Consider the following 22,672-nt stretch of genomic DNA (forward strand, 5'->3'; position numbering starts at 1 on the left):
TTTAAGCCCTGTAATAGCCTAACCTATGTGTGGTGCTACCAACTGCATGACAGGCCTATAGGTATTTCCTTAGTGTTTCTGGGAGCCTATGTTATTTCACATAATGTTTCAGTATAGTTACTGAATAGTATTGGATACGAAAATCCTTTTTATCAACTAGTTTGGTCTAGCCTATTATACAGGACACTGAATACTGGAACAGCTTGGTATGAGTCATTAGGTTGCAGAATTATATTTGAGAAATGAATCGTGGAGAAACATTAAGATCACTACAAATTGTATCTGCTTTATTGATGGTTTTTGATGGTTAAGTCCTTGTCAATCGTTCACACAGTCAGCTGTCTGCTGCTGTGTCTGGCCCCCCGAAACCTCCTCCTGGGGATGGAGCCTTTGTGGTTCTCTCTGGCACTCCAGAAATGGGCTTTCTGCTCGGCCTCCTCCTTCCTGTCTTAAGAACCTCTCCTTTTCTTTGTCTCTCAGTCCTTCTGAAGCTAAACATAATGGGGGAACAATTTATTAAAATTCAATGCTGAACCATTTTGATGTTTTAAATGTGAGCATACTTTTTACGTAGCCCACTTTTTGCTTAATAAGAGCGGATGTCTTCTACTCACCCAGAGTCGAGTCCACTTTATCTAAGAGACTGTCGAGCACAGCTTTCACATAGTCATCCCTCATATGTTATGTTCATATCTCTCAGAGTCTTCCAACTCTTTGTCCAAGAATGCATCAAGGTCATGAAGAACATTTAGGACATCTTCTGGGATCTCCATGGGCAGAGTTAGTCCTTCTGCCCTCTCCCAAGCACTCTTGTCCAGGCCAGTTCCGCCGTCCTCGACCTGCTTCAGCTCCTTTATTAGGAGCTTTTGGAGTTCCTTTTCGGCCTTTTTGTTTTTATTTTTATTTTCATCCATGTCTTGTCCATTTCCTTCAACATTAACCCCCAAAGCCTCCAGCTCTCTCTTTAGTTCCTCCAGTCTGTATTTTTTCACGCGCTTCTTAATGGCTCTATCTCAACTGTGCTCATCCTGCCATGCTGCTAGGCAGAAGGCTAAGAACCAGCAGAACCACATTAAAATCAGATCCCCAGAAGAGTCCGAAGACTTTTGAATATTATTCAAAGAAAGGTTAATGGGACCGATAAATACCGTTATTAACCGGTTATCTAAAATTGAAAATAGCGTTTTCTCTCCAGAACAAGTGAAATTGGTTTTGTTCCCGTTTTCGGTTACGTTCATCCAATAAATTATCTTTTTCATTTTCGTTCTTTGAACCATTTCTAATACCTGGATAATACATAATAATACATACAGATAATACAAAAATAATACATTTAAATAAACATTACATAAATTATACATAGACATATGCATGACACAGCACACAGCATGACATGTTCCATGAGTGCCTTAACAGGTGTGTGTGTGTGTGTGTGTGTGTTGTCCAACAGTGAAGGCTGAGACTCCTCCAGCTGTGGTTCCAGCCAAGCCGGCCCTGCCTGAGGATGAAATGGAGAGGAAGTCACGCGCCATCATCGATGAGTTCTTGCACATCAATGACTACAAGGTACAGCACAGCTGTGTTCTGAAAACACACACACACATGTAACAGAGGTCATAATTCGTCAGGCCCTCGAACCCGCCACCTCGACACTCACCGGCATGGTGAACGCTTAAGAACGCTTCTAACTCAGCGGTTAGAAGCGTTCTTAAGGTTAGGGGTGTGAGGATTTACACGGGCAACTAGCACGCTAGCTCAGTTCGCCTCCGTTACACACACACACACGCTCATACACTGTACAAAATGTATGTGTTCATGTGCACCATCTGTTAGTATTTGGATAACTAGCACATTTGTTTCCTGCATGTGTGGACATATACTGTCCATGTTCTGTGTTTGTGCTCATACATACGTGTGTGTGTGTGTGTGTGTGTGCGTGTGCGTGTGCGTGTGCGTGTGCGTGTGCGTGTGCGTGTGCGTGTGCGTGCGTGTGCGTGTGCGTGTGTGCGTGTGTGTGTGCGATCTCCACTGTGCAGGAGGCTGTGCAGTGTGTGGAGGAGATGGAGCAGGCGCCTCAGCTGAGTGTGTTTGTGCGGGTGGGCGTGGAGGCCACTCTGGAGCGGAGCCAGGTGACGCGCGACCACATGGGCCAGTTCTTCCACCTGCTGCTGCACAAAGACGTCCTGCCCAGGGAGCAGCTCTACCGCGGGTGAGTGATAGATAGATAGATAGATAGATAGATAGATAGATAGATAGATACTTTATTGATCCCTAGGGCAAATTCAAGGTCACAGTAGCATACAGACAACATACACACACACATTCACTTACAGCAGAAAAAGTAATTAAAAGTATATAATATAAAAAAAAAACACAACTAAGCAATAAGGACTGTAGAAGATAAAGAATATACTAATATACTAAAATACAAATTACACTAAATAAAACTTAATCTAAATCAATTCTAAAAAACAGTGTCCACATAGTGGGTGATTAATCAATCAGGTGCGCTTGCAATGACTGAAGCAGGGACTGAGCCTGTGGTCCTCTGTGCATAAGGTAAGGTAAGGTGCTCTTTGTGAATGAATGAGTGTCATGGTGAAACAATGCAACAGTGCAAGAATAAAGTCTATATATCTATGTATAAATAACTATATTAAGAAAGGTACAAGTGTGGTCACAGTTCGGCTGTGGCATGGAGGGAGGGGTTGTGCATATGTGCTAATAAAGCACGCAAACAGTGAGGCAGAAGACAATGATAAAGTGGCTAGTGGACAGACAGTTCAAGACATGGAGGTGGTGAAGAGGCAGACAGACTATGCGAAGAAGTCTATTTCTCCTCTTCCCTTAAGTGATGCATTGAACAGTTCAATGGCCCTGGGGATGAATGACTTCCTCAGTCTGTATGTTGTGCAAGGCAGTGAGCGAAGTCTCCAGCTGATCAGGCTCTTCTGCTTAACAATAGTGCTGTGGAGTGGATGACACTCATTGTGGTGGACAGCGGGGGAGACATGAGGAGGGTGGGGGGTATGGGAGTCTTCGACTATTTAAATTACTAGTCAGTGCTTGTGAGGGGCCAGGTAGTAAGGCAACCGGAGCGCAGAAATAAAGGGCCACAACACCGTGATCAGTGTTCAATACCCTGAAAATGCACATTATTTTCAGTGTGTCGATCCCTGGCATTTTAGCAAACGCTGGTGAAAAATGTGTGTACTGCAAGTCTGTTAGGATAAAGGGGTCTGCTAAGTGAATCCCGATACACTGGTAAACAAGACTGACTGATGAAAATGACACATCCATTCAGATGCTTCCCTCCGATCAGGAGTATTTCCAAGCCTCTGGCAATGGTGCCGGCAGTGTGGGAACTAATGGCTTTTCAACACACTCATACCTGACATCTCAGCAGATCAGCAGGTCCGCACACACTCATCACACAGGAGAAGGACCACCCACACTGCACGGGTCTCCTCTGAGAGGTGCATTTGTGTAGCGGAAGGCTGATTATTGTAAAATGTTGTCAGTACTCTGGCCTCACACTCATCACTTCCTAGAGGTCACCTTTAAACTTTAAATAGCAGGGGACGTTTGTTCGTAGCAATTCCATTTCCAGCGTCTTGCGCTCTTGTGCTTGACTCATACCTCTGCAGTCTAACGTCAGTAGACAGGATAGGTGAGTCTGTGTGTGTGTCTGGGTGAGTCAGGTGTCAGAGTGCGGTTTTCAGGGGGACTGTGGTGAGGAATAGTCTTTGTCTCTGTGCGGTAAATCACTCTAGATAAACACATCTCTAGACAAACACATTTAGAATGGTCTGTACACACCCACACAACAACTGTGCTCCCGCTGAAGGTACTCGGTCTGTCAGCACATGTGTCCTATGGATGTCAAACACAGGATGTTGATATGGCCATCAGCCAAGCACTGGCCTCTACCGTTGTAAGTGGAGGGGCTACTACAGTAGTGTGCTTTATTAAGACCTGGAACATGCTCATTGCTGGGCAGGGCTGTTAGTGCAGGTGGTGTTTTTTCACTGTCATTTGAAATAAATATACTTTTATGAACATGAACGTGCTGCATGTATCTGCCAGGTGCAATGGCAACGTAAATCACTATGGTATGCAGCAACTTGTAAAGTGCCCATCAGTAGCAGAGTGATTGCAAGTATTTTGAAAGAAAGGTTTGAAAGGGTTGTTTTAACCTCCCCACTCATGGATATCGTGTTTAAAACTAATTATACCCCAGAGACAAGAAATGCTATTTTCTCACTGCCCTGTCTAGCAACACCTTTGAAATAGATCAGGTAAAAATGACTATGGTTCTATGCACACCATATTCCAGTTAAGGACCATATTCTGTTTATTGCAATATTCATAATAAGATGCTTCCATGTGTAGCAGAAACGGAATATTCCCGTTTACATGTTAACCAGCACATGCTGACTAGAGCAGCGACGTGCAGTAGAGGTAGTGTCTGTGTCATGACGTCTCCACAATCTCTGTCCCGGAATTTCATTCATGAGCGCAAAATAGGTGAATTTGGCCAGATTACAGCCGCGATTGTTTTGTATTTTAGCCTTATAATAGGCTGCTTTGAGGGCTTTTCTCCGATTCTTCATCTGTCAGCAGTGTGCACTAAATTCGCTAAATTCCTTCTTGATATTTAAACTTTTTTGTATTTTAGCCTTATAATAGGCTGCTTTGAGGGTTTTTCTCCGATTCTTCATCTGTCAGCAGTGTGCGCTAAATTCGATAAATTCCTTCTTGATATTTAAACTTTCACGTTTTAATTATTTAACATAAATTGACCTCCCTTTTTAGGTTTGAGCAGCCATTTTGGCTCATTCCAGAGCTGGATTCCCATAGGTGACACATGTATTGGTTTGTGTTGCCAGGTTTGGGGAGACGCTGGAGATGGCGGATGACATGGCCATAGACATCCCCCACATCTGGCTGTACCTGGCTCAGCTGCTGGGCCCTCTGCTCAAGGAAGGGGGCATCTCTATGAGAGAGCTCTTTAGGTGAGCACAGCTCTTAAAACACACACACACACACACACACACACACAGCACTGCAAAACATCATGTACAGGTCAACTCAATCCACCACTAGCACCTGAAATCTCCTCTTGATAACATGCTCAGTGCACACGTGTCCCACCCTCCCCTTAGCCACATACGCACACCACTGGACATGCAGGTTGGCAGGTTTCCTCAAAGTGTATTTTGTAATACAAGTGCATGTCCCGATGGTGAGCTCGGAATAATATATTCACCTTCCTCTCTCTCTGTCTTTCCATCCCTTACTCACTCCCCCACTCCACTTCAACCCAACCCAACCTCTCTGCTGCAGTGAATTAAGCAAACCATTGCTTCCTGTGGGAAGAGCAGGGATCTTATTTGCTGAAATACTGCACCTTCTATGCAAACAAATGGTGAGTGTCTCTGCACCAGTCCATCATCACACATGGGGCTGTCAATGATTTCCATTCTAATACACTCTCACCTTACTCTGAGCAATCCATTACACAATTTGTGGACACGGAGAAAGATTTAACACCTTGAAGGGGAACGAAATGTGTTTTGTAGGCACAGAAATCAGCTGTAGATATTGATATCTGTAGATAAGGATATCGATCGTTCCTTAGATGCCACTGTGACATATATCTTAAAAAGATATATGTGACATATATCTTAAGAATAACCGCACAGTCTCCGTACTGTATGCATGTTTTCAGTAACTAGTGGAGGCATTTTGAACTCAGTGACAGGGAGTGACTGTATGTGATTGTGTACTTCAGAGCCATAGGAAAGTGGGGTCGCTTTGGACGGACTCAGGCCTGAACTGGAGTGACTTCCTGCCCGAAGGAGAGGATGTCCACACCTTCATCTCAGAGCAGGTACACTGTCTCATATGGGCAATGGCACCGGTCAGTATTGATTTGTTTGTGATGGAACAAAGTGGTACACAATGTGAACAAATTGTTCTGAAAACAAATAGGATTTTGGGTTCCCTCAACCATAATCCAACTATATGATCCCAAAACTGTTGTCCTGAACAGTGTCCTTCTTTACCAACCCAAACAGACTTCCACACTGACTCTTCTCATCCATGAAGCAGCACTTAGTCTCTGTTGAACGATCCTCGTGGATTTAATGCAGCTGCAGATGTGGATTTAGAGGCAGTTTACGTGGCCTGCAGTTAGATGTTGTCCTGTTTTAACTGAACTTCTCACTTCTCCTCCCTTTGTTTGCCTTTCTATGCTCATCCTCATCTTTCACACCCCCCTCTCTTTCCATTTCTTCTTCTCTGCTTCCTTTGGCTCTCTTTCCTTTCTTCTACTCTATCCTCTGCTTTCCTGTCCTCGCTCGGCAATCTTTCTCCCCTCCTCGTTTTCTAATGTCTTCTGTCTTTGCCCTCTCCTTTTCCCTCCTACCTTCTCTCGTCTGTCCTCTCCTCTCCTCTGCTCTCTCCTCTCTTTTCTCCCTCTCCTCTTTTCCTCTCCTCTGCTCTCCTCTGCTCTCTCCTCTGCTCTCTCCTCCTCTCCTCTCTCCCTTTCCTCTCCTCTCTCCCTCTCCTCTTTTCCTCTCCTCTCCTCTCTCCCTCTCCTCTTTTCTTCTCTGCTCTCTCCTCCTCTCCTCTCTCTCTCCTCTGCTCTCTCCTCTCCTCTCCTCAGAAGCTGCAGTTCACGCAGCCGGACAGCCAGAGCCCCCCGCCGCTCCTGTCCAGGACGCCCCTCTCCCCCGAGGAGCTGAGCCGCCACCTAGAGCGGCTCCTCCTGGAGGACATGGCCAGTGACGAGCAGATCTTCGACTGGGTGGAGGTGCGCCTTTCCCCGCCCAACACTCTCTATCTCTCTCTCTCTCTCTGGTGTTTCTTACTCCAGTTCTCTCTTCATTTCTACAGTATTGCATCTCTGTTTTGTCTCTTTCTTTGACGGTGACTCACTAGTCAACTCACTCCATGCTTGTAGACACTCTTAGTGACTCACACTCTGTCTAAGCAACCTCACACGAGCATCCTTTTAGAAGAAGTGAACAAATCTGTGGGGTTTTTTTTGTTATAATACTACATTACATGAGTTCTATTTCATCCTTGCTGACCTGGCGGTCATCTAGGATTCATAGAACCGTAGTTACATACGTTACTTTCGATTTATATTTCCGATCATGAACATAAATAATTGAAGAGAATGATCCCATACTGTATGCCTTCATAGTGATCTGTGGCATAGATTGTGTGTGGGTGTCCAGCTGTGGTAATCTTGATGTAAAGGTGTTGTCATTGTGTGCTTGCCTCCTGTCCCAGGCCAACCTAGATGAGTCTCAGATGAGCTCCTCCCCTTTTCTGAGATCTTTAATGACAGCAGTGTGCAAAGCGGCAGTGAAAGGTAACACCTAAATTACAAAACACACTCACAATTTCCTTACAATACACACACACACACACACGGCTGCCTTACAATACAAACGTGCATATGTATCTCCATAATCTATGTCTATGCTATAATATGTTCTACAAATACAATGTTGTGCCTTTTAGCTGTTGGACTGGTGATAGACTGTGTATGTTGTGAATGATATCAACTCCAGCATGTGTAATATAAAACAGCATCATGTGCTTGAACACTCTCCCCTTCTTCCTTGTGATTTCCCTCTCTGTCTCCCTCTCTTCACTTCTGTCCTCAGATGAGAGTTCCTCCTGCAGAGTGGACACTGCTATCATCCAGAAGAGATTGCCTGTCTTACTGAAGTACCTTAACTCAGACACTGAGCGCCAGTTGCAAGCACTTTATGCACTTCAAGCATTGATAGTAACTCTTGATCAACCTCCTAGTGAGTACCCGATGTCTACTCATCTACTCTCTCATAAACATGTATTCCATGGTATTTGCTAGAAAGATTTAAAGATGCTCTCATAGATGCTGTACACTGTCAATTGCAGCTATCAGTTACCAGTCCTGGCCCTTACTTTATCACATTAAACCTAAACTAGTGATTTTGATTGATTAGATTGTAATTAAGATCTTGCTTTTTGGAAAAGGGAAGTCAAGATAATGAGTGACGGCACCAAATCTAGAGTGCCTTTTCAAACGTCTCCTAACCATGCATGTCTACACCAACCCCCCACCCCGCCCGCCCCTCCTCCTCCGCAGACCTGCTCCGCATGTTCTTCGACTGTCTATACGACGAGGACGTGATCTCGGAGGACGCCTTCTACCTCTGGGAGTCCAGCAAGGACCCGGCGGAGCAGCAGGGCAAAGGTGTGGCCCTCAAGTCCGTCACCGCCTTCTTCACCTGGCTGCGCGAGGCTGAGGAGGAGTCGGAGGACAACTGAGAAGAGAAGACCGGGAACCCGTCACACCCCTCCGGAAGCGTTTCCGCTCACGTTCCACCACGTTCTACCACATTCTAGCCAGTGTGTCCACATCCCTAAGGACTGACAAAGCCAGATGGGAGCAAAGGACCGAGGGAACACTGTCCCGAGGGGCAGAGGGAATGCGTTCGCAGTGCGGTTCTACTATGTTCTGTTGCGTTCCTTCAACCCCCCTGAGGAAGATCTCCAGAAATGGGAGCACTACATACGTGTACTATACATAGAAAATATTTTTGCTTTAAATTTTAACTTTTTTTTTTTTTTTTTTTTTTTTTTTGTTACGTTTTGAAGAGACTTGAAAACAGGTTATAACCTGATTAATTTATTATTTTTTTAAGAGACTGCAAAGACGGACCTTTTATTTAACATTTGCAGAAAAAAGCTCATATTGAGGAGAACATCACTGACAATAGAAAATAACAAAGTAATTATCATTACAGTAATAATAATTGTGAATTGAATAACCTCTGCGGATTCCCGAGTTTGGTTGAAGACAGTTTCAGAAGAAGTTATTTTTGGATGAAAGGTGTGGCGGAAACCGAGATGGTTGACGTTTACTATGTACAAGGTCAAAGGTTATTATAGAATAACCCCTCCAAAGTCTGGTGTTGCAGGGTTTGCTTGCTCTGTGGGAAAAAAAGTTTGAGCTTCCAAAAGGACATGAGATATACGCACACATATACACACAAGAACTTTCTCTGAATGCTGAGAAAAGCAGGGACTTGATAGAGAAGGAGTGTGTGTGTGTGTGTGCTCGTGTGAATCCAAACCATGCCAGGGTTTTTTCCACCTTGTTATTCTCCAGACATGAAGAGCAAATTTAAAGTACATGTGAATACATTAAAGACTGTCTAAGAACATGCTGTGTGACCTTTTACAATGGATAACACCAACACCCCTCCAAACATTCTCAACGGACCCAGTATCACTCCCTGCCCACTCATTAAAGGATTAGTCCACGATTCTGATGTAATGAAATCCACTTTTGGTCAAATTCAGGGAATTGTTTCTGATGATCCTTCCTATAGCAGTGTGCACCTTAAAAACAGTACACACTAGTACACACCCCAGGCTCTGTAAATGGGGAAGGGAAAGTGGTTAACTTCCAGACAATCCATGGGTTTCATTGGGTCCCTTTCCACAGGTGTATTAATCAAGCACCATGCCTGCATTCATAATCTAGGTGCTTGATTTTATACACCTGTGGAAAGGGACTGGATGAAACCCATGAATACTGTTGCTTCAGGAGCACAGAAGGGAGAAATGACATTGGATTGGCAGTTGAGCTCTAATATTAAAACATTTCACCAGAATCGTGGACTGGATATTTATTCTGAAGTTTAGATTAATTATAATCTGTTGGAAAGTTTTAAAGAAGTTGTTTTTATGTTGTTTGCCTTGTGTTCACTTGTACATAAGGATGAATTCCTGTATTAGATTTTTGTGACATAATCCTTTCTTCACAGTTCAGCATGAGCATACTGATCTGTGACACTAAGATCAAAGCGGACCAGGTGATGCATTGAGCAATGAGGGCCTCCATCCATTGATAAATGGACAGGATTTACCAATCAATGATATGCACTGGTAATTGTTTATCTCGTTCTCAACACTTTTATAGAGCGATTGTGAGAGCGAGGTCATCAATATGTTGCGCTTTCTTTTGGGTTTTTACAACAAACTGCATGGAGAGAAAAACTGGATTGCATGGCTTTTGGATCTTCACAATATGAAAGTCACATACTACCAATCGCCTATGAATTTAGCAATTATTGCATAATATGCAATTAGCCTATGATGTGCAGACTAATATAAAGTAGCCCAGTGGTTGTGAGTTTCTTGAGAACGTAGGCTACAAAACTCTGCATGGTTTTAAGTAGGCTAATTTTGAAAAGAAATAGAAATTGTACATATTCCAAGTGAAATAAGACCCCAATTCCCACTTCCACTAAACGTGTGTTAAGACAAGTAAAACAATTCACTACACAAAAATAACGCATCCAGTCCCCCAACAAAGATCTCTCGGGGTCGACTAATCATTGCTCTCATCCGATAAACGCTTGAGTACATCCACACGGTCATTTTATCTCGTATTGGTGCCTAAATCATGGTTCATACTGCATTACACTTGCACTAATTAAGAATGTACTGTTGGGAGTTTCTTTTTCGTCTAAATAATAGAATGCCTAAAGGCTGACAAGTTCCAAAGGTAAGAGTTCATACACAAAGGGCACGCTTGATGACGAGACCCTGACGTTGCTACGTGTTTGTACGTCCAAAGGGGGAAGGGCACGTCTGAAGAAAGAATTGTAGCTAAGGGAAAAGCAGCACAGAATAAACACCTAAGTAACCGAGCGTTGGAAAGGTAAGGAAATGTATGGTATTCGAATTAAGGAGCACCATGCAAACTCCGAAATAACCACGGAATCTTCTCTTGCGTTTTTCCATTGCATTTTTAACTTGCCATCTGCTCAATGCGACGCCATTACTGTGTAGGGTATCGTTAAACAGACAAAATGGCCATTCTCGATTTTTGCATTTGTCTCGAGTAGTCAAACTAATCGTGCACTTACAGCCATGCATTTAATTTGCACTTGCTCATTCTGTGGACACCGAAGTTTTGTTCTGCAGTCAATGAATCAATATAGCTGCTACCTTGAATACGGTTAATGACAAAAAATTGCACACGAAATACTTCTTTCTGCCCACACCTTATTTTGCATGACATGAATGAAAATGGACACTCTCTCCGACGTTCCTAGTTAGGGAAAAACACAGAGATTTTTCAATCAGTGACTGATGTTGGTGCTCACTCCTCTAACAGAGAACACACATTCGTGGTTTGTTAACTATATATTTCGGCATTCGGCCACCAATCCTGCAATATGTGTCTCATGTATATTTTGGCACACTGTCTCCAATCCTGCCGTAGATATAGCTGCTAGTTTGTCTGATGCAACCGTTGGATGCAACACACATGGCTCTAACGGCCTGAGGCCCTTATTCTACTTAATCAGTAGTGTCTTGAGGCTGTTGGTAAACTGTAGGTGATGGTAATTGTTTTATAGCATCCCTATTTTCCCTCACCTTCCACCTGACACTCCTCAATACAGGAGTGCATCTCCTTGCACCATCACTGACTCTTCCCCTACCTTGTGCAGCATAGGAGTCTGAATTCGGCCTCTTGGCGACAACTCTGTTTATCTGCATGTGCAGGTAAGTCATGCGTCGGGCATCCATACGTCGAGGACCCGGGACTGGTGACGAGCAAGCTCCTGCGGACGGTGCTCCCAAGGCCAAAGGTGTGTGACCCTACATCGCATTTGTGAGACTGCATTCATGCAGTTAAGTCTTTTAGTGACTTAATAGAAAGTTACAGTCCTTTTCATAGATTAGAATTACTTAGATTACATTAGAACTAGGTTAGATTAATCCAGAGAAATCTAAAGAGTCTTTGAGTTCAGCGTAGAGTAGCCACAACTATGCCCTTTCTTTATGTCAAAAGCCCAGTTGCAGACCTGTTACATGTTGTACATGTAAGTCTTCTTATCAAGTGCAGTAGCAGCATCTGAACTTTACATTGAAGAGTACTGCATGGAAAGTGCACAATGTATGGATGCTATCTGAGAGAAGAGCTTGCTCATTTGATATGGGGCCATTCTCAAACCGTTTTATCACCAGGTCCCACCTTTTGAAGGTTTTAGAATTTCTTACTAGCATAGATTTTACAAACAAACAAACATTCTCAAACCGCATCCTTAGGAGTACAGCTCATTGGTCACAGCTCACCAAAATATGTGTTCACAGACTAGACACATACTAACTTCATCCCAAACACATTCTTATCACAGTGGTTGCAAAACTAATCTGACAGACAGGCAGTTCTTTTTTAACATGCTGTTTAGAAGACATGGTAATCTGTTGTGGTGTTCTGTTGTTCTAACGTGCAAGTGGTTTTGGATTAGAATCCACAGCCAACTCAGACGAGGCGGCGCCCATGGAAGAGGAAGCGGCAGCAAAGGAGGCTGAAGCCCCAGCCGCTGAGACCCAGGGAGAGAAGGAGGCGGCGGGGGAGAAAGGAGAAGGAGGAGAGGCCCCGGCAGAAGGAGGAGATGGAGGAGAAGTAGAAGGAGAGGCGAAAGACAAAGAGGCGGATGGGGAGGCGAAGGCTGATGGAGAAGGCACTGAGGAGACTGGGAAGAAGAAGAAATCGAAAGACAAGAAGGAGTGAGTAAATCCCTTTGTTTTGTTTGGGGATGTTCTGTTTGGGTGGGTGGTTAACCTCCTGACCTGTGAATGGCATGAAGGTCTAAAATACATAATGGTGGATGACGTTAATAAACATAAAATGGACATCACAGGTGGGGATTAACTTAAAGTGCCAGTGACCAAACACTGTAAATACAATTTATTTAGATACATGTGTTGAAACATAAGTAGGGGGATTGCATGCTTTCCATTTAGTTAGTGGTTTCAATTTATCTCCTCCTAGCTCAAATTTTCTTGGTCTTGGTGATGTTTTTAAACCAAAGGAAATCCCTAAAACTGCTAGAGAACAACGCCTGGCTAATGTTTACATGTCGTGGTGTTTGGGACTGTTGCAGGGACAAAGAGGGCACCAATGAGGTGAAGGTCAAGAAGGTGAAGAAGTCCATCCCGGCCTGGGCTTCCCTGCCCTCCGTCAAGCGCACAGGCAACAAGACGGGCAACAAGACGGTCATGCAGCACCCCAAAGTGCACGACATCCTCATCGAAGCTATTCAGGTTTGTGCACAGATCCATCCACATGCACTGGGAAGGGTTTGATTTGACTTGTTTTCAAATATATTGGCTAAATGAAGGAAACTAAAAGCTTATGTTTTGGAGAGGATATAATTAATATTGTTCTAAGTGCAGAATGGGGCTTCTTTGTTTCCGCTGAAAACATGTTTAAAAAAGCAGTCTACACAAATATTGTGTAAGAACAAGAATTTTTTTCATCAAGGGTTCAGACAAAGTGTCTCTGAAAGGAATGACAACAGTGATGGTGAGAATGAATCATTAGATGTGAGTGTTGATAATATATTGTCTCTTTTACAGAGCTCCAAAGAGAGAACTGGTGCATCTGCCTTTGTCATCCTGAAGTACATCATGAGTAAATATGCCTTTCTGGAGCTGGACAAAAGGAAATTCCTTCTTAGGCAGTCCATGAAGCGACTGGTGGAGAAAGGGGCCATCAAACAGGTATCATATCCTATACTGTATGTACCATTTCAAGCAGCCAATCACAATGTTTCCATGCACACCTTATTCGGAATAATGACAATTTTCAGATTGCATATGAGTTCCAGTTCTATGTTCCTATGTTCCGTATTCCAGTTGCCAAAACCTGATTGAGCCGATATTCTGATTACTAAATTCCTGAATAAGGCACCTGGCATATGCCTGTTTTAATCAGAATATTGTGGCATGTAAACATGTTAGTTGGAATTTTAGATTACGTCTTCACATGTTCATGCAAAGAATTTTGGTAGCTTGTTCTGTTGCTACGACACTTTACAAACATAGTGAAAAGCATGGCTAAAATGTTACACTTTTAGAATAGTGATGAGGTCATTTTTATGTATGCAAACCTGAAAGTTTAAATGACAAGATGGAATTAATTGATGCCTGAAAGCATTGTAATGCTCAAAGAAGCAGGTTTAGAAAAATATCTTCTTCTGTATGGTCCTTAATTGAAATATGGTGTGCATGGAAACGTAGTCACTGTCAGGATATGATCCTTCATGTGGATAGGAAATAAGTTTGTTGTGTTTTACTTTTATTAGTTTGTCTTTCACTCTGTGCATGATTACACTCTGATTTCACACTTGGCATGAAATATGTCTCTGTCCCACACAGCTGAAGGGAAAAGGCTTTGCTGGGAGTTTCGCAATTGGAAATTTATCAGCCGTCTCCAACTCTGGCAATAAGGTACCGTAAAACCCAAGTCTTTGTCTCTTATGAAGCTGTCTATCTTGCATTTCCTTGTTTTCAGATTTTCAGCAGTAGGCAAATTGGCTGATCATCTCCAAATAGACATGATCATCTCTAAAGGATTGTTGTCCTGTGGATGACCTCTCAATAAAAAAAAAACATCCTTACACTTCTATTTATTGGTTATCTTAATTGACTCATTTCAAGAGGTGAAGGTCAAGGAGCACTTAATTCATAATAACAATATACTATTTGTCAAGTGGTGATTGTAAATGGAGACTAAGGGCTCTATTTTGCACACCAGCACAATTGACTTTGTATACGTTCGCGCTTTTGTCTTTCCTATTTTGCAGTCACCGCATATTGGAATTTTCCCTCCACAGGTACATGTGTGCCCACAGTTTCAGCGAAAAGAGGGGGCGTGTTCCGGCGCAAACGGTCCCTGTTGATATTTTGCAGTTTCAGAAAACAATTCCACCACAGACCAGGAACCACCTGGTCTAAAGTCAGTGGCGCAAATTCAGATGCTATTTTAAGGGCGCATGCATGGCCACAGGCCTGCAGAAATGAATGCTATGCACACCGATCTACAGACACCCTGTGCACAGATGGAAACATTCAAAGCCTTGATAATATTTGTCCGTTTCCCGGCTTTGTTCGTGCATTGGTCCACTAAAAATGTAGTAGCCTATATAGTACATCTACATGCAATATCTTTACAACAACAACGCCTAATTACGACCTATTAATTTGGACAACTTTATACAGCCCTATAAAGGCTAAAGTTACCTTTAGTTTTGTTCCAATTTACCGTTGTGTATGGCTTTAAACATCGTGTGCACTTTAACATTATTCCAGCTGCTCTAAGGTTTTGACAAGCACCACAAATTTGCCTACCTTGTTGAAGCCCATCTGAAATAACTCCAAAACTTTGCTATGTTCCCTCCATCCTTTCGTTGTTTTCAAAAAACGTTTTATATCCATGATGGCCTTGAAGTCTTGAGTTTGTGAATTCGCTAAAATAAGCATTATGCAACCATAGACAGTAAAAGAAAGCGGCAAGTAGCCTTCGCTACAATTTCTGTAGTTGCTGCGTCCATTTATTGTTATTCTCTCTTCTGCTCAAACAAAAGTTTTGCGTGCATTAAGATGATGATAACGTGTTTACAAACTCTACTTTACATAAAATAAATATTGTAAATAGCCCACTGTCATGCAGTTAATGGGATACTGTGCAGAGTTGGAAAGTTAGGTCAACTTGGAAAGTGTTTCTCGTTGCCTGTTGGTAAGGTATAGCCGTAGCTTACACCTGCAGGAGCGCTTGCTTGGTCGCCTGTGTTGCAAACACATTTCCACGAATCACGGATGTGTTGATGACATAAATTAGGAAATATTAGAGGACTTAATGAGACGAACTGCATGCCGATTCCATTTAACCCAAATGCCCCAGCAGCAGCACGGGAGAGGAGAGCTTATCTGACAGATCTGAATTGTCTATAGTGAGGTAATGTTAGATTACATTGCAAAAATATCACCATGCATTCATAAGCTCGTGATTCAGTGAGAGTGATCCCAAAACATCGGAAACATCGGAAAAATCAATAGCAAACTGTTCACAACTGACTATAGCACTGTGAACTGTAAAGGGAATGTGAGATGACGCTGTGATTGGTTTATTGCACGTTACGCCCAAACCACACCCATGAGTAATGTAGCTGCTACAGACCACCCCATTTTAGATTTGCGTCGGGCGCAACAGTCAATTTTCCGCCGGTAAAATAGAAACGGCGCCCAAGATCCGCCCACAAAGCGATTTGCGAATTTGCAAAGTCAATTGCGTTAAAGTGCAAGATATAGCCCTAAGTGTATCCAGCATTTGGCACTGACCTGTGTTTGGTTGCTGTTGTGTAGAAACTTGCCTTGGTGGTGGCTCCGGGTGTGAAGGCGGAGACGCTGGGTGATTGCCTGCCTCTCATCATGACACGCCTCTGTGAGCCCAAAGAGGCCTCCTATCTGCTCATCAAGAAGTACCTCACTGAACACTACCCACAAATGGATGTAGAGAAAAGGTAAGGTTGACTGATGGTGCCCTCTTAGTCACTGCTGGGAGGATCCCAGTTTGTTGTGTTTGTTCTGTGATTCTATTCCTATACACGTTTTTGTCAGAGAATTGATTGGTCGATACTAGGGCTGCAGATTATTTGTCTTTTTGACCTTCCTTCCTTGCTCCTGTCCTAACCCCTCCTTCTAATTAATGTTGTAAGGGAAACAAAGAAGGAATGATAGAAGGATGGAGGAATGAAGGAGATACAGATATGAGAAATGAGACGTCCTGATCACTCACGGATCATTTTTAAGAGACGTCAATTACTGATGATGCGGTGAAGCATCACTCCTAGGCTAGAATCAACAGACCATTGTTACACACAAATTACAGAGAATATGAATTTTATACCAAAGCCTAAACATATGAACATATGAACATGGACTCTTCCCACTTATTGACCCTGATAATGAGGTTATGTTTGATAGTTCTCGAGGCATGAATGAATACTTATTATACAATGTGTGAATAAAACATGCATGAAACATTTTTTTAAGAAAGGTTTGCTTGGTAGTTCATGATAATTCCAGCATATAACAATCTTTTCTTGGACTATCTACTTATTTATTGTCGCTAATAAATCTCCACGAAGTTGTTGGAAACCGAAAGTTGATAAGACGTTTCCTCGCGTATCGGCCCTTTTGCCTCTCCTCTCCTCGTTCTCACCTTTTCTGGTTGCAATTAGATAAATGAGGCATCCTCTGTGATGTAGAGCTTTGAACGATTCCCAGGGCACAAGCTGGAGGACCAAGGAGAGAGGTCACATGCAAAAAGAGCTTTGGGATGCAGCCCAGGGGTTCAGTATTTGGAGAGTTAGCTTCAGCCAGTTAGCATCACGGTTTGCCGCCAACGCCTTTAAAAATGGCATCCGACGAGCATTGACTATTGACCGTCGACTAAGAATGGGACTGAACTTCTTCCCTCTCCAGTTCTATATAATACATCCATGGTCGATACGTGTATCCTATATGTTTTGTTTTGATCTGCTCAGCATAAGTTGCAGGTGTTGACATTGTTGTCATATTGTTTGTTTAAAGTAGGGATGTATTGGTTGATGGTGAGTATGCTCAAAGATGTTTGTGGTTCCTCTGCAGGCCAGATATTCTGAAGAACGGCCTGCAGAGAGCAGTGGAGAGAGGGCAGCTGGAGCAGATCACTGGGAAGGGAGCTACAGGAACATTCCAGGTATGTGAGGGCCAATGCCGCACTCTGCTTGCTCTGGTCTACATGGACACACCATGGTCACTTTACCCTGGCCGTAATACACATGTGCTCCTGCATATCCAGTCCTTTTGCATAATATGGATAAAACTTGTCATCAAGAACATGGAGAGCATGTCAGATGCCAGTGCCGGTCTTGCTAGTTAATAACTAGTACCTATATGTTATTCCATATTGTTTCCTAGTTAGTATACGTTTTTGTTGTTGTTTTGCCCTACAGCTGAAGAAAACTGGGGACAAACCTGCAACTGTCCTTGAGGATGCTATAGTGACGGCCATCATAGCCATGAACGAGCCAAAGTCCTGCAGCATCAACACACTCCGCAAGTTCCTCATCGAAAACCACAAGGACCGAAAGGAGTACCTCTTAAGTAAGACTAAAGTACACATATAAGTCACAATGCACAAAGGTTTCATGAAGATCTTTACATTTCTTCATGACCAGGATATGCTTTGTCAAAAAATACACAACTGTTGAGCCACACAAACTACCTGTTTCACATATCAACTTTGTCCATATGACTGCGATTGTGGCCTTACCCTTCGTTTTACCTGCTAGTGAACCAGCTGAAGAGAACCTTGGAGAAGGGCAAGACCATGGGCTGGATCGAACAGATCACGGGCCACGGGCTGAGTGGAAGCTACCAGCTTTCCTACCCCTACTACCCAAGGTAAATCACAACATGATGAAACCTACACTTAACATGAAACACCTGGGGCCTGCACTAAGAAGCAGGAATATGGGCTGAGTGAGATCAGGTTTATATCTGGGTTTTCGGTGTGACAAGGATGGCTTACTTTTTCTCAGGGCACATCTCCATAGGAAGTTGTGCTGATTGCATGTTCATGAACACATTCATAACTACACTGCTCAAAAAAATTAAAGGAACACTTTGAAAACACATATCTCAATAGGGAAAAAAACTCATGCTGGATATCTACACTGATATGCTTTGGGTAATATGTACTGGGTAAAGGATGCCACATTATTTTTTGGTAATGAAAATGATCAATCTACAGAGGGCTGAATTCAAAGACCCCCACGAAAATCAATGAAAAAAGTGAAAAAATTATGCGACAGGCTAGTCCATTTTGCCTAAATTTCATTGCAGCAACTCAAAATGGTACTCAGTAGTTTGTATGGACCCCACATGCTTGACAATGAGATGGCGGATGGTGTCCTGGAGGATCTGCTCCCAGATGTGGACACAGCCATCATTGAGCTCCTTGACAGTCTGTGGTGCAACATGCCGGTGTTGGTTGGACCAAAACACAATGTCCAAGAGGTGTTCTACTGGATTGAAGTCAGGGGAGTGTGGGGGACAGTCAATGCTATCAATTCCTTCATCCTCCAGGAACTGCCTGCACACTCTCGCCACATGTAGCCAGCCATTGTTGTGCACCAGGGGGAACCCAGGGGCCTCTGCACCAGTACAGGGTCAGACAATGGGTCTGAAGATTCATCCCGATACCTAAGAGCAGTGAGGGTGCCGTTGTTTTGCCCATAGAGGTCTGTGTGTCCCTCCAAGGGTATGCCTTCCCAGACCATCATTGACCCACCACCAAATCGGTCATGCTGAATGATGTTGCAGGCAGCATAGTGTTCTCCAGACCCTTTCACGTCTGTCACATGTGCTCAGGGTGAACCTGCTCTGTGAAAAGCACAGGTGGACCTGTCAATTTTGTATTCTATGGCAAATGGCAATTTAGCTCCACAGTGCTGGGCAGTGAGCACAGGTCCCTCTAAAGGCCATCGGGTCCTCAGGCCACCCTCATGAAGTCTGTTTCTGACAATGTGGTTAGAGATATTCACACCAGCGGCCTGCTGGAGGTCATTTTGTAGGGCTCTGGCAGGGCTCCTACTGTTGCTCCTTGCACAAAGGATCAGATACTGGTCCTGCTGCTGGGTAAAGGATCTTCTACCACACTGGCCAGCTCTCTTAAAGCAACTGCCTGTCTCCAGGAATCTCCTTTTGAGACTGCGCTGAGACACAGAAGTCCTGGCAATGGAACGTATTGGTGTGCCATTCTGGAGGAGTTGGACTACCTGTGCAACCTTTGTAGGCTCCAGGTACTGGCTTATGCTACCAGTAGTGACACTGACCCTACCCAAATGCGAAACTTGTGAAAAATCACTCAAGAAGGATAAAGATGGAAAAATGATCAGTTGCCACCATCTGTAAAACCATTCCTGTTTTGGGGGTCGTCTCATCATTGCCCCTCTAGTGCACCTGTTGTTAACTTTGATGACACCAAAGCAGGTGAAACTGATTCACAACCACCTCTGTTACATAACTGGCCAGACCAATAGCTTACAAGTTTGATAGATTTGATGCTATACTCCTATGAAAAAGTGTTCCCTTATTTATTTTGAGCAGTGTAGTTTAGGAAGTTGATGACCACTGTCTATTTGACTGCGATTTTTACAGTTTGTCGAAATGGCTAACCAGCTAAGATATCCTGGATATGTTAAACTTGTGTTGTAATATAGGCCCCTGGTGTCTGAAATTAGCTCATCTGAACCTGTACATGAATTAATGGGTGGGGTGGAGTAGGGTAGGGTCAGAGCTTTCTTTCAAAAACTTTCCTTTAAAATAAACATTGGGTGACCTTTATTTGTGTTGGAGGGTGGGGGAATATAAGTGTAATCCTATTGCACCTCTTAAAGGCTGTAGATCTATGTGAAATTCACCTGAGTGGTCCTGATATTCTTTCTCTCCATCCACAGCCCAGCCATCCTGTTTCCAGATAAGATTGCAAAACAGAAGAAGAAAGAGGAAGAGAAGGCCAAACGCAAGAGGATGGCTGAGTCGGAGGATGAGGAGTCTGAAGAAGAGTCTGAGGAGGAGGAAGATGATGATGACGATGAAGATGATGAGCCCCCTCGTAAAAGGTGAAGACAGGCTTTTCCCATTCAAATATCTCCTTACAGTTAACCCTAAAAATTCCAATATAAATTTAGAGTTGCATCCTTCAGTGGTGATTATGGTATGCACTGTGGTATTTAATAGTTTTTGTTTGTTTCATTTTTTTTGTTTGTTTGTTATTTCAGGGGACAACAGAGGCGGCCAGCCCCTAAGGCCCGTTCCGCAGCCCCCCAGAGGAGGGGCAAGTCCAGCAGCCGGAAAGCTCCTGCCAAACGGTCAGCCCCACCAGCCAAGAGGGCAGCGCCACCCGCTAAGAAAAGGGCTCCTCCCCCCGCCAGGAAGCCTGTGGCCAAGAAGGCAGCCCCGCCGGCTAAAGCCACACCTGTGAAAAAAGCCGCCCCAGCTCGCACGCCCAAAACGCCCGTCGCCAAGAAGCTGACCAGCAGAGTGGCCAAGCGGCCACCAGGCAAGAAGCCACCGGCCAGGGCAGCCAAAGCGGATGAGACAGAAAAGGCCAAGGCAGCCAAATCGCCAGAGCCGGCCAAGGCAAAGGGGGCCAAAGCAGAGCAACCAGCAAAGGCCAAACCAGCGGCTCGCAAGTCCACTCGGGTGAAGAAGTGAGCTTGGCGAGCGAGGCTCACAGATGGAGACGTTTACTCGTAGCTCAGTAGACTGTTGTGCTTTGCCTCCCTAACCCCCCCCCCCTTTCTCGATTTCTTCTTTTTTACTTTATATTTTTTTTTATAGCTTCATCCTTCCTCCCCTGTTGGAGGCCCTGTAACGTGATCAGATGGATGAACAATGATGTCAGTTTGTTCATAGAAATACTTTTCCATTCGAATCTCAATTTTGAAGGTCATGATGTCGTGTTCGTTCTGTGTTTTGTTTTTTTTTTGTTTTTTTTCTAAAATACATTTCCAATGGTAAAACTGTTCTTTGTTTCAAACTCAATGAACCTCAGAGGGTCAATCAGTTTTTAGTATTATATCCTACTAAATCTAACTCAAAGTGGTTAGAAGTTCAGTTTGCCTCTTACTGCTCAGTATATGTACTGTATTTGAGACGTTAATCTTTTTTGTTGTTCTGTCGAGACAGTTGTTTTTTTTTTGACACAGTGTGAAGTTTCAGTTGATATTTCTGAAAGGTAAAGGTTTTGGTCACCACCATAGGCTCTTATTGTGAGATTTGTTAGAGAAGGTAGCATTATTGGCTTTGGTGATGGAAGTTTTTCATATTTGAGAATGAGCAAGGGTGTACTCAAGCATGAGATTGTACTTCAGAAATGTTGATTTAATAAGCTCTCTTTCTGTTCAAAGAGCATTTGTGAAGACTCCCTGCCTAAATTGGAAATTCGTACTTCGGCTGAACAGTACAAATGAAAATGTTAAATAATTTGTTTAATTTGTGTGTGATCGTCTCTTAAAAGATAGACCATAAAAATGTTTTCTTTTGTCATAGTCATGACTTCAATACAGCACACAAAAGTTATATTCGATTATATTCTATGTATTAGTGAATCCATGAGGATAAGACAGCTTTTGTTCCCATGAGCTTGGCTCATGCTCTGCATGCTGTTAATCTTTCACTGATCTGCTTTTCTGTAGTCATTAATAAAGTGACTATATTTGTACTATCTTATGTGTTCTTTATGTATATCTAGTCTTTCCTTATTAATATGGGTAGCTTTTGGTTGTCATATTTCTACCAGTAAACCTGACAAACGGTGATTCATGGATTCAAGACATTTGTGCGACATTATCATTTTTAGAGATATGTATCATATTTTGTTTAAATCCATTCCCTTGTGCATTACCTCTTGAGTATTGTGAAGTCATTTATTAATACAAAACATTGGAAGCCTTAGTAAGGACTATATTTACCACAATGAGATTGCCTTTTGCGTTACTTTACTGTTAAGGAATTGTATCTTAAATGTTCTGCTTTTCTAGCCTGTGCAGCTACATCCAAATAACCTAGCCTATAGCCCACTAGACCAGTGTTTCTCAAACTTTTTCAGACCAAGGACCACTTAACCAATTAAAAAAATACCTCACGGACCACCTAGCTAAAAAAAACAACAGACTACTTCAACTATTGCACAATAGGTCTACTCACTGAACAACCTTGCTTATATTGTCTTTGCACCTTGCTTATT

The 22,672-nt window shown here is 43.2% G+C and overlaps 2 protein-coding genes across 12 annotated transcripts in view; both read left to right on the forward strand.

The window, feature by feature from the left end:
• The window catches only part of eif4g3a (eukaryotic translation initiation factor 4 gamma, 3a), a 74,460-nt gene extending 65,230 nt beyond the window's left edge, over positions 1-9,230 (forward strand). For all 8 annotated transcript variants that reach the window (XM_076268801.1, XM_076268803.1, XM_076268802.1 and 5 more), the window contains 9 exons: positions 1,451-1,566; positions 2,037-2,209; positions 4,890-5,015; positions 5,347-5,428; positions 5,795-5,893; positions 6,671-6,817; positions 7,303-7,384; positions 7,683-7,829; positions 8,150-9,230. In XM_076268801.1, coding sequence (XP_076124916.1) covers positions 1,451-1,566; positions 2,037-2,209; positions 4,890-5,015; positions 5,347-5,428; positions 5,795-5,893; positions 6,671-6,817; positions 7,303-7,384; positions 7,683-7,829; positions 8,150-8,331 — 1,154 coding nt within the window. In that variant the 3' untranslated portion in view covers positions 8,332-9,230. The remainder of the gene's footprint in view (positions 1-1,450; positions 1,567-2,036; positions 2,210-4,889; positions 5,016-5,346; positions 5,429-5,794; positions 5,894-6,670; positions 6,818-7,302; positions 7,385-7,682; positions 7,830-8,149) is intronic.
• A 1,416-nt stretch (positions 9,231-10,646) lies between these two features.
• hp1bp3 (heterochromatin protein 1, binding protein 3) lies at positions 10,647-22,150 on the forward strand. Of its 4 annotated transcripts, none has more exons than XM_076267548.1 (12): positions 10,647-10,735; positions 11,537-11,672; positions 12,336-12,597; positions 12,975-13,134; positions 13,450-13,593; positions 14,251-14,322; positions 16,237-16,394; positions 17,524-17,614; positions 17,871-18,021; positions 18,210-18,321; positions 20,379-20,543; positions 20,703-22,150. In XM_076267548.1, the coding sequence occupies exons 2-12, from the start codon at positions 11,594-11,596 to the stop codon at positions 21,136-21,138; spliced, it is 1,830 nt and encodes a 609-aa protein (XP_076123663.1). In that variant the 5' UTR covers positions 10,647-10,735; positions 11,537-11,593; the 3' UTR covers positions 21,139-22,150. The 4 variants fall into 4 exon arrangements, with proteins under 4 accessions (XP_076123663.1, XP_076123660.1, XP_076123659.1 ...); XM_076267545.1 differs by having other exon boundaries at positions 10,648-10,735; positions 11,532-11,672; XM_076267544.1 differs by having other exon boundaries at positions 10,651-10,735; positions 11,587-11,672.
• The last annotated feature ends 522 nt before the right edge of the window (positions 22,151-22,672 follow it).

This window comes from Alosa pseudoharengus, unplaced genomic scaffold (genome assembly GCF_046254945.1).
Source record: "Alosa pseudoharengus isolate Yale_2024_CS ecotype anadromous, Long Island Sound unplaced genomic scaffold, YU_APseudo_1.1 YU_APseudo_1.1_scf_5, whole genome shotgun sequence".
In the NCBI taxonomy this organism is placed as follows: domain Eukaryota; kingdom Metazoa; phylum Chordata; class Actinopteri; order Clupeiformes; family Clupeidae; genus Alosa; species Alosa pseudoharengus.

Excerpts from the sequence above, each read along its gene's own strand:
- hp1bp3 (XM_076267548.1), top strand. The coding sequence starts at position 11,594 with ATGCGTCGGGCATCCATACGTCGAGGACCCGGGACTGGTGACGAGCAA. Across the intron at positions 14,323-16,236 it reads TCTCCAACTCTGGCAATAAG|AAACTTGCCTTGGTGGTGGC; the intron begins GTACCGTAAAAC and ends GCTGTTGTGTAG. Across the intron at positions 16,395-17,523 it reads CAAATGGATGTAGAGAAAAG|GCCAGATATTCTGAAGAACG; the intron begins GTAAGGTTGACT and ends GTTCCTCTGCAG.